General features: G+C 41.1%; 1 protein-coding gene across 1 annotated transcript; it reads left to right on the top strand.

The window, feature by feature from the left end:
• The first annotated feature begins 5,238 nt into the window (after positions 1–5,238).
• Positions 5,239–6,842, top strand: LOC140233428 (forkhead box protein C2-B-like). Its single transcript, XM_072313537.1, has one exon. The coding sequence runs from the start codon at positions 5,239–5,241 to the stop codon at positions 6,805–6,807; it is 1,569 nt and encodes a 522-aa protein (XP_072169638.1). The 3' UTR covers positions 6,808–6,842.
• The last annotated feature ends 4,677 nt before the right edge of the window (positions 6,843–11,519 follow it).

Genomic DNA, 11,519 nt, shown 5'->3' with positions numbered 1-11,519 from the left:
AATTTGATTGTCACTTTCCTTTTCTTTTTGTCCCTTCGTCTCCTACTCCCCTCCCCCTTCTTGTGAACAGCTCTGCATTATTTCAACATGCAAGAACAACGTTCTTGCTTGAACGGGCCCAACCCTCGGAGCTGGGTTAATTACTTGTTTGTTTGATAAATCCATGTTGTCATCTGACTTTGTGCATTCCAGAACTTATTTGTCCTTGTTTGTTTGAGTGCTTTGTTGGATTGAATAGAAATTAATACACCGCTATACCCTTACTTTAGAATTTAGAAAGACGTTGTTCTAAAGCAAACCCTTCAGTGAATTCCTAATCAGGATACCGTCATGCCAAAGTTTTTACTTGTGTGCTTTTCACCTGGTTTTTAAGACATTTTGAAAGAAATACGAATCTTACTCTACGCATAAAATCACACGCTTCGACACATAAGACTGCCAGCTTGATACCCAGCGCAGTAGCCCTTGGAACGGTAACCTGTAGCCCATCAAAAACGCCTTGCGATTATTCGTATGCCACTATGTTTCAGAACTTGTGTTCAAATGTCCATAAATCAAATACAGTCATGACAAACAATGGGGAAACAAACAATAATGATGAAAACTCGATAAGAGCATATCGAATCTTATCTTGTCTCTATTAAAAAGTGGTATGCCGCATCAACTGCAATACCGTTTGAATCGCTTCAATTCAAATTTTATTTTTCTTTCGACAACAACGACAGCAAAACACAGGAATAAAAATGCAAAGCTTGTAGATACATAGTGATGTTGTTATAATCATGCAAAGTGGTTTATGTTCAAATCTGTCTACAATTCGCCATGTCAGTGTAGCACGATAGTCATGTCTTGCAGAAGACGGAGGAGCCCGCCGAGAGGTAATGCTTTCAGAACGTGTAACCATCGACGTATCTCGTATTATCTAATAGGTTTGACTATCTCTATACTTTGGAAAATAGAGTGCATACATTTCTTGATTATCGCATCATCATTATCACTTGTTATGCAAGTTCCCATATATAACTCTCTCATTTCGCTATGAGACACACTTTGTAGTAGTAACTGCATTTATGATTTCATTATTACACATCACAACATTTCGCAATAACGTATGCGTAATGATCCACTCGTTTGCAATATGTCTCACAATCGAAACGCTGACTACAAGCGGTCTAGGTATTGAATACGTCATAGCTGCTGGGTACACGTTATGCACTCCTATACCTTGTTCTCTATCCAAACTGCATTTTTTTTTTAATCTCTGCTTATACGTTTAACGAGACAAAAAAATGACACTCCCTTTTAACATTACGCCTGCTGGCTTGCCCGATATGGCAGCACATTACTTTCGCAATATGCAATCAAAACGTATAAGCAGGACTGAAAACAAGCGAAAAGCACACCCGATTCTCAGGCTTTTGGTCAAGGAGCATCTGTGAATATGTAGGGCCTACATGTATGTATGTCGGCTTGTTTCTTAGTTCTAAGCACTGTTACTGGATAGAATGTCAGTCAATAAATCAATTATAAATATGAACCAGGGGCAGAATCTTTAAATTGTATCTTCGCTACTAATTGTATTGCTTACTCATCTTCAAGTTTACCGCATCTAACAAACCTCTTTCTTCTGTTTTGATCATAAATATTGTTATGGTAAAGATCAAATTTGTCCTGCATCCTTTTTCTTTCAGTAAGCCTACAAGGAATATTGGTGAGTAAATATGTCATCCTTTTCCTATTATTTGTTTATTTATTTGTTTGTTTGTTGTTTTTTTTTTCCTGAGAGGCCAATTTCTAACAAGATGGATTCTGGGCAACATGCTGTTTCAGTAGAGAATTCTTTGATTCAGGAAGCCGGAGTTGCAGAAGTTGTTCCATTTACTACAGTAATTGATTTATGCGTTTCAGAACGAGTGATCATCATCTATTCGACCCAAAAAGTTGATGATGATAAATGTTTGAAACTGTTGAGCCGTTCATCGTCTGCCATTAGAATATCGTGAGATATTATACGTTATGTCTGGAGGGGGAAGCATAATTATTTAGTATGATGACTTATGAAAATGACTTATACAAAGCTATCACTTGTTTGCTATTGTTATATAACTATACACTTTCTACGGTCGCGAGGAATCGCCTCATGCCAACGACGCACGGACAAGAGCTGCGTTTTTCCTCACGAATCTACTATCAATGCTCCTCCTGTTTGCACAGTATTCACAAACGGCCACGATGCCATTATTATATTCTCGTGATAAATAATGTGTCCTTAGAAGAAATGAAGAAACATAAGTTAGTCGCACCAGACCTACAGCGTAGCTGTGTAGTTACATTGTGAAAAAAAAAAAGTTTACTTCGTCGAGCAAACTCGTCATGTAAGCAATCTTCATTCCCTGTCAGAGAGCATCGCATCTCAACCATATGGCCGAAACCTGGTGACTTCCATTCCCCGTCACCGCCCGCCCAGAAATCCCGAGCCGAGAGGGGTCCCAGCCTTGACGTCGCAGCTGTGCCGTGTATAAACCTATGTGCATTCCCCGCGTACACGGCAATTAGGCAGGAATGCTCTTAGCGCAAATTCACGCCGATCGCTTATCAGCAGCGGTGTGGTCCGGAGATTTTCCCCTGCCAAGAATCTTATCTGAAGGAAAGGTAACTCTGCCTGAACTATGGGTTGTAGCATGGACAGGGTCCATGGTTGTAGGCAGGGCAGAGCAAAGAGATGTTTAATTGCTCCTTCTGTACTTATCACGCTTAGCTAGTGCCTCGTAAGGAAACGGAGCAGCGCAAAATCGAAAGAGGAGCGTTTACTCCAGAGCTAGGGAATCGTAAACGTTCACATGATGAAACGTGCATGTGTTAATATACAACTTCCAATAATCATGTGAAATCTAATATTCAGTCGATTTAACAATGCTCAGTACCCGTAGCTCACGCATTGTCCCTGTATGCCAAAGCATGGCAAAGCACTTTTGGAAAAAGTTATGGGGGAAATCCCCTTAAATGACAAGATAAAATCCCGACAAGGCTACTCACAATTTTTTTTTTTTTGTGAATAGATCTGTCTGAAAATGTGAAGTGTAATACATTCATGTAACTCTTGTAATTATTCAAACTAAGTTTAACTTTCCACGAGTATTGTAATTCCACGTATACAATGTATTAGTTTGGCTGAGTCTTCCGTGTCTCCACTTACAAGTGCCATTCCACACCACACTAAAGTTGGCTTGGATAGAAAGAGTGAAAAATAAACACCCTACAACAACAAACATACACAGAATGACGTAAACTTAATGAAAATTAAATCTAAATTGAAAGTGGTTATGGGCTGATTCAAGAAACAGTCACATCGGGGCAACTTTGCAAACAATGGATAATAAGGATGCCATTACATTCATCATTCACATGCATCCCATCGAAGTATTATATAGTAGGCTATACATACAAAATAATAGTTACTTAATTTCCTTCTTTGTCACGAAGACAAAAACAAATCCTTTCTTCACATTCCTTATTGTCGTTGTTAATGTTACTGTGACTACTATTGTTATTTATTATTATTGTTGTTGTAGTTTATGTTCCAATAACCCGTGCAGCAATAATGACTTTATAGGGCAAAAGGGTTGCTATCGCTCAATTGTAGATCAAAACATGTTTTTATGATATTCTATTGTTTCGGCAGATGAATTGAAGAACCGTGAAGAAATGGCCTTATCCTCTCTGCCACTTTGTATAGTCGTTGCTAATTATCGCACTGCATTTCTGTCTTTTTTTATTTTAAATTGATAATCGATTACGATGAACCTTCTGCCAGGTTTTGCCTCTATCTTCCGTAGTCAACATGAACGTGGTCCAGCTAGATTTGCTCTTTAATCAAATCATGTCGAGTTGCCTCCCTGCGTACTACCAAGGTTGATGTCCTCTTGTCGATCTATTTCACTCCTATGATTTCAATTCCTTTTTTTTTGGTCGTGATTTTGTAGTGTGGTGGTAGAGGTATTGTTAAACACATCCTTTCACACGATGTTTTCTACAGCGTCGCCTAAATAGAGGAGGGGCGGAGTAGGATGGGGGGGGGGGTAGATGGAGGGGGAAGGAGAAGAGAAGAATGAAAGGGGATAGAAAAGAATATGGAAACGGTAAAGAGCTACAACACACCTCAACCTGAGTGAGCTCACTATAGGCCACCCCACTCTCTGTCTCCTTTGCTTGCTGATTGCTCGCTTTGCATCGAGTAACCTTTTGTCGAGAACACTGCCATACAGACGCAACCCTATAATTTTTTTTTCTCTCCGTTCTATGCCGATTATTATCAGGTCTTTTCTGCATCGGGGGCATAGACGTGACCCAAGAAAATGGGCAAATCATTTGCTTCCTTGCGCACGAATTGTTGGTGTTGAAAAAGATCTAGGAAAAAAAAGAAAGAAGACTCAAAAGACACTTTTCAATCCTCATTCTCTCTTTCGGATGTTGGGAGAATGAAACTAAGTTTTGTGTCAATAATATATAAAAAAAAATACAGATTCCGAAAATCGTATTGCGAACAATAAGAGTGAGCACAAGTCCCTAGATCAAGAAGGCATATGAACGCCTGAAATGAGTTTTGGTTTGACTTCTGTTCTTCTTTTTATTAGCACACCCATGCCTCTCAACTTAGAGTGGTTAATCAAATAAAGCAGCCAAATTAAACGGTCTTGATCCCCGATTAGTGTGCCGGAGTATGTGCGAAAGCACACTCTCTAAATATAAATCTACGCGACACTTCTCGACTTTGCGAACCGTGAATGCGTTATGTGTACACTTTAGTCATGTAACGAGCTCATCGATTCATGTTCTACGGAGTGTGATAATTCAGCAGGACTTTTGGAGCCAGTGTTTGGCCAGTGCGTACTCTCCGTTCATCTGAACAATTTCATAATTAATCTCGACAAGGAATATGGTTAAAAAATGGGCAATTAACGCATTTGGATGTCAAATCTTGAGCAGTTAGTTTGCTGTCGGTGCGAGCCGCTACGCATCGAACGCACTGTGTGTGGCACACACACCATGGGTGGTCAGGAACCGGACGCTCTGATTGGCTGCGATATACCGAGGGGGGCGTGGTGTCAATCGTGATATAGGAATTGGTGAGAGAGAAGTATAGGTCCGAATTCAACGTGAGCTAGATATTCTAGGTTATGAGTGTCAATCGTGTTGCACACAAGGCCTCTGAAAGTCCGGCTTTAGTGAGATACATCCATGCCAATGTACGCATCACGCACCTCGCCCGGCGAAGTCCACCCCGGCAGCGCCCCGGTATCGAACCAGGGAATGGCGATGCAGCCCTACCACACGGCGGCTCCGTCCATACCAAACAACCTGGGCGTCATGCACTCGGTTTTCCCTCCCGACCAGAGCTACTATCGGCATCCGACTTACTCTGGGATGTCGATGTCGATGTACGGCCATGACCAGTATTCTAGCATGGCTCGATCTCCGTATGGACCGTACGCCCCACAACAGGCCAACCCCAAGGATATGGTCAAGCCGCCGTATTCTTACATAGCCCTAATTGCTATGGCCATCATGAACGCGTCGGACAAGAAAATAACCCTGAACGGAATATACCAGTTCATCATGGACAGGTTTCCCTTCTATCGGGAAAATAAACAGGGTTGGCAGAACTCGATTCGTCACAACCTGTCCCTGAACGACTGCTTCGTGAAAATCCCGCGGGACGACAAGAAACCAGGCAAGGGGAGCTACTGGAGCCTGGACCCGGACAGCTACAATATGTTCGACAACGGGAGCTACCTGAGGAGGAGAAAGCGTTTCAAGAAAAAGGACTCCCTGAAGGGCGATAAGGACGAACGCGACGGCGAGTTGAGGAAGGGGCAGGAGATCGGCGGTGACGGGACCCACTCGGCCGAGGAGAAAGTCGGTAAGCCCAATGGCGTTGTGTGTGCCGGTGAGATGGGTGATTCAGTGAACAGTTCGATTAGTCGAAGTGATGTGCAAACGAGCGCCGCTCTTATCACGCCAAAAGTAGAGCCCATGGACTCCCCATCGGACGTGTTGAATGAGCCCTCCCCAACTCAACCCCACCACCAAATGTCGGTGGACAATCCGCTGCTCGAATCTCAGCACCACTCGGGAACGTACACCGTCGAGAACCTCATGGCCATCCGGCAGCAGCGGGACGGATTAGCGGCGCACGGCGGCGGCTGTGGCGGGAGCGGCAGCGATCCCAACTCCGCAACTCACGCATTGCCTTCCCGCGCGGGCCAGCTTCTATCTCCGCAGCCGCTTGGTTACTCGCAGCACCTGCCGCAATTTAATCGTGGCGGTATTTCGTGCTCCAAGCGTTCCGTCCTTGGCTCATTGAACCAATATCCATGTGCAACTTACGAGCCAGAAACAATGGCAATGGGCAAACATATGGCGATTGCGCCGACGCCCGAAGAAATCCAACAGGAGCACGGACTAAACCAGCGGCTGAGTCCCCCCGGATCGAGCTCGATTCTCACTACGCAGCCCAGCTCTGTGAATGTGCATCGCGCTAACTCGTGGTACAACAACGGCAGTCCCGACGTCCATTCGTCAACTTCCAGCCAAAACCATTACGGTATGTACGACCCTCAGCGCACGGTGGCATTATCCCACGCCACCATTCAAAACGGCCAGCTACCGACGTCGGCAAACGCGAACGAAAGTTGTCAGTTGTCGATGTCAACGATGAGCGGTTACCGGTCATCGCCCTCAGGTACAACGCCGGCCTCGATGTATCCTTCGTCGGCTCACTACAGCTACGATTGCCCAAAGTTTTGAACACTCCGTGCACCTTTGATAAGTAGACGTTGATCGCCAAAAAACACCAACTCTTATACCAAATAACTTCGAATATCGAAGCCATCAAAGGATTGGCTCTCGTTTTACTGGTAGTATATTGAACAACGATAGCATACTTCTATGTGAGCGAAAACAAGGATGGAGGAGTAGCTAGACAGACAGACCAGACAGAGACAGACGGACAGACTGACAGAAAGACACACTCAGACTTACCGGTGGGTGTACAGCCATCAGTGATTTGTTCTACCCTTCGTTAATGTTGTTCATTCTTTGTTATCATAGAGTCCGTATTTAATCACGTCAGTCTTTGTTTACACCTTTTATTTTCTCACGAAGTCAAACGAAATAACGCGACTGAATATGAAAGATGTTTGGCCCCGTCTATCAGTCTTTCAAGCGAACAAAATCAGACTTAAAAGTACAAAGAGAAGAATGATATTTGGATTGATTGCCAACTCTGATACCAAAGTAAATATGGGGTATTACTGTGCATTATGACGCTTACGTCATTCGTTATACGTTAAATACATGTTGCTTTTCCGTAATTCAATTCTTTTGCATTTTAGTGTCTTCATAGTGATTACAACTTGTATATCATTTTTTTTTTGTACGTCGTAACTGTCAGTGGGTCAGATACCTTTTCCTGTAATTCTTACTTCCTTCCGGAAGTCGAATCCTAAGTGAGGTGTATCTGGGACAGGGATAGTGCGTATTCTCTCTTCTTCCTTCTATGCTATGGTTAGTTTTATCGTAATACGTGTCATGCTTGTACACGAGTAATAGCAGAACAGCTGCAGTTGCTCCTTGGAAGAGATAAGAGAACTGCAATTTATTGAAATTTTGTTCAATATATTATGTTTCTTTCACTGGAAGACAATGCTTCCCCGTTCGAATGTGCACGATGATATAAATTTGATATGGGAAAAAAATAGCAGCAGTGTTATGTCATATAATGTCAGCAACCTCTTTGGTTAAATACCATATCGGTGTTCCATTTACTTTAATTAAAAATTGACAAAGTGTTTTTTTTTTTTATATTATTGTGTACGTCACATGAAACGTAACAAAGAAAGATTACCCCGAATATAAAATGATTCGCAGGTTTAGTGTAACAACTACCACTGGTAAATAGCTCTTTTGCGATTGAATGAAACGCCTAACAAACATGCTGTGGTGTGCAGACACGCGGTAAATGTATCGGCCCTTTTGAAGTCGTCCGCATTGTTACAATGCATTTAAATACTGACAAAGAGATAGAAATCGTCTCCACTTATGATTCGTGAATAGTGCATTAGGCGGCCCCCTTTTTGACGATTATCGTTTTCTCGGGTGACGTATAAACGGATGAAAAGGTATAGTACATAAGTCAAATACCGTTTTCATAATACATTATTTAAAAGCTGTTATTTACATGTGATCTTATTTTTTTTTGTATATGTGTTATAACCACAACGTTGAGTTGATGATAGTGACCGGTCACGAACATGAATAATGTGTTTCTCTTTGACCAGACACTCTAAACATTCTTGCCGATGGTTAAGCAACTTAGCAAAGAACACAGAGGATAGTTGTCTCGGAAAGTTATAGCGGTGTTCCTATCAGATAAAAAGAAACAGAGAAACCAGAACGAGAAACATAGATTATTTTTTCTTTCTTTCTTTTTTTTTTTGGAGAATCGTACTTATGTTGTGTAAAAAGAAAAAGCCATGCAGGGTCGTCTTAACTATATCATTATGCAAGAACCGCTTGTCGGCATACGACTTTTTTTTTCCTTTTGACTTGCCATATCTTTGGTGTGAGTTTTCCGAATCAGTGAGAAATGTTGTAAGGCTACCGATTGACAAATGCATTGTGTTTGAATGGTCCTTGCTTTCAGAAGAAAAGTTCTATATGTGTATAATTATGTACATGTATTATGTGTAAAGTCGGGCGCTTAACGAGGTGGATAACGAATTTCGTGAGAATTCTTGTCTTCCAATACTCTTCTGAAAACCTGATTGTCACACGAGGACATGCATTGGGACGAATGAGAGACGGAAAAACAGGGTTTCTTTTCTAGTTATGATTATGTAACTTCATTGGCTCAGTTTTACCAAATGTCATTCAAATCGTGAAGCTATATTTCCATATGGTATGGTGGGGGGGGGGGGGGAGTATGAGAATTCCTACCCAAGAATGATAAAACAATTCAGTTCCTTTCCGCCATCAACTCTAACTGGTGATGAAGGGAATGTTATGCTATTGTATACGGGAGGAACAGAATATAGACAGCGTTTTCTTAACATATCTTTTCAAGTGTGTACATATCGTTTCCTCGGAGAGCAACTTTAAACCTTTCATGTGTCAGAGAGGGGGAATACTGGTACTCTTTTTAAATCAAAATAATAAATGAATAATTTCACAACGACTTGATATAACTGAAGCAAGCGTCCCTACCATTATGTGTGTTACACTACTCTATATCGAGAATATACATGTACTTTCCAGCTTTAGAATTAACTTCCCTGTGTGTGTTTCACGAGTTATTTGCCAAAGCAAATTTTGACTCTGCTGCTGCGAATATGACAATGATAATGGTAATGATAGTTATTAATAATAATGGTGACGATAATGATAATAATAATGATAATAATAATAATAATAATAATAACAATGACAATAATAATAATAATAACATTAATATTATTATTAATAATATTGATGATAAAATGATAATGATAATAATGATAACATAATTATGGTAGTAGGGATGTTTGACAATGATATGCCATCAATTGTATCAAACAGGGACGGACGACTGAAAACGAAAACATCGGAAGACAAAACCATACAGAGTAAAGAATAGCAAGGCATATTAATCGTGAATATGTCTTGAAAGTTCATGTCTTATTGCTGAAAGTATCAATAGTGTACTTTGGAAATAAATCTTTGGTAGAAGTTGGGCGTAATTTTATAAAGTTGTAGTATTATAACTCAGGAAACAATAGCGATGACAGTCTACCCCAAGTTTTTGATTGAATTTCTAATCGTCGACTACTCTGACCGGCAGTCAGTTTTAGGATTTATAGGGGTTGATTTTTAGCTGAATTGTATTAGAAATGACAGTTTTCCTTAGCGATGAATTAAGAAAGAACCCTCGTGACCCGAAACTCTCACGATCCGAAACCTCGTCTCATTTGTTTAGTAGCAAAAAAAAAAAAGAAAAGTAAAAGCAAAGCAAAAACAAAATCGCATTAACCGTCTACAGGTTCATTCGCCTCCAGTTGTTCTTTGGCAATATATCGTTCTGTGCCATTTAGCGCCTTTGCTAATTTGTCTCTGTTCGAAATAAGATATTGGGGGGCAAAAAGTCATGGTTGGGCACGATTTAGTGTCCCCTTCTTTCTAATCATTTTCCATGCAAGGGACGTGTGGAAATATACGGTCCATCTCCTTTCATTTTGGGAATAATAGATGGTGACTTCAGTATTTTCCCGAAGGAGCGAATCATTTTCTGGATAAACGCTATCACTTAACTGTTCTTGAGCGCTAAGTTCAATTTGCAGTCCAAAATTTACCGAGACTCTCCGTGGAGTTATTTCCCCATTACAACACTGTGCTATGAGACAGAGTACGGAGTATAGAGTAGGAGTAGCGAGTTTCCAAGCAGTCTCTTTCGTTTAAGTTTTTTTCCTCTTCATCTATTTTTTTTTTCTTGGTATGTGTGTGTACGTGTGTATCTCTGTGTTGTAGCCTGCCTAATACGCCATCCACGAAATAAATCAATACAAGGGGGTTTTTTTGGAGCCGCGCGCTGCACATAGCGAAGTGTCGCTATGTTAGTGGTGTTCCTCACCCGAGCCGATCCCTCGGCCGTTCACGCGTTCTTGGGTCTCAGACGCGAACGTTTTCCTTTCTCTTCTCCTCTTTTCCCCTCTCCCTCCCCTCTCTCCTTCTATCTCTCTCGTGCGGGCTTTCGATTTCTTACCAACCTTCTCCCTCTCGACCACGCACGTTTGGAAGATGGCGAGATGAAGGAGAAAGAGGAAAAAAAAATCGTTTGAATCGGATTAATTTTCCATGAGTGAATTTCGAGATTACGATTTAATTGAAATCGCTACCCAATCTGACAGTAACGTTCTAGAAGGTGGGATAATGGTGTTTTGGCGGGCAGGAAAAAAAATGGTAGGGGAAACGTCGTTTGTGAGTCAACTGGCAGGCTTTCTCACTATAAATCACCGTTGCTACCGGAGCTGAAATCTAAGAACAACGGCAGTTCGCAATCACGAAATAATAAAAAAGCTCATTACAGTGAATAGATACGTGATTTTTTATCAAAATGAATACTGGTCAGTGAGAAATTTTCTTTCATGTTTAATGTATACAAATTTGTATAGTCTGGTGTATTTTACGTCGACATCCTAGACATAAATCACTGTTTTTTGACTCATTAAATTTATGTGTAGTCTTACGTGTTCTGATAATAAGTTGTAATGCTGCTTTACTGTTGGAATGATGATTTCTACACATAATTGTATAAAGTTACTCAATATATTCATATCTATGTGATTCGCGCTTTTAACGGGAATGAATCGAGCATCCTTGGTCGGGAAAGTCACAAAGATTTATTTTTTGACTTCTGTCATATCAATACATGTCATTCTAGGAGCTTCTCGCTTGTCTATAATCTTTCCCTCTCGTCATACAGTATA

The sequence above is a fragment of the Diadema setosum genome, chromosome 9 (assembly GCF_964275005.1).
Source record: "Diadema setosum chromosome 9, eeDiaSeto1, whole genome shotgun sequence".
Lineage (NCBI taxonomy): Eukaryota > Metazoa > Echinodermata > Echinoidea > Diadematoida > Diadematidae > Diadema > Diadema setosum.
The sequence above is the reverse complement of the archived record's forward strand: the minus strand, read 5'-3'. Positions and strand labels throughout refer to the sequence as shown.

Coding starts and splice junctions, on each gene's coding strand:
- LOC140233428 (XM_072313537.1), top strand. CDS start 5,239: ATGCCAATGTACGCATCACGCACCTCGCCCGGCGAAGTCCACCCCGGC.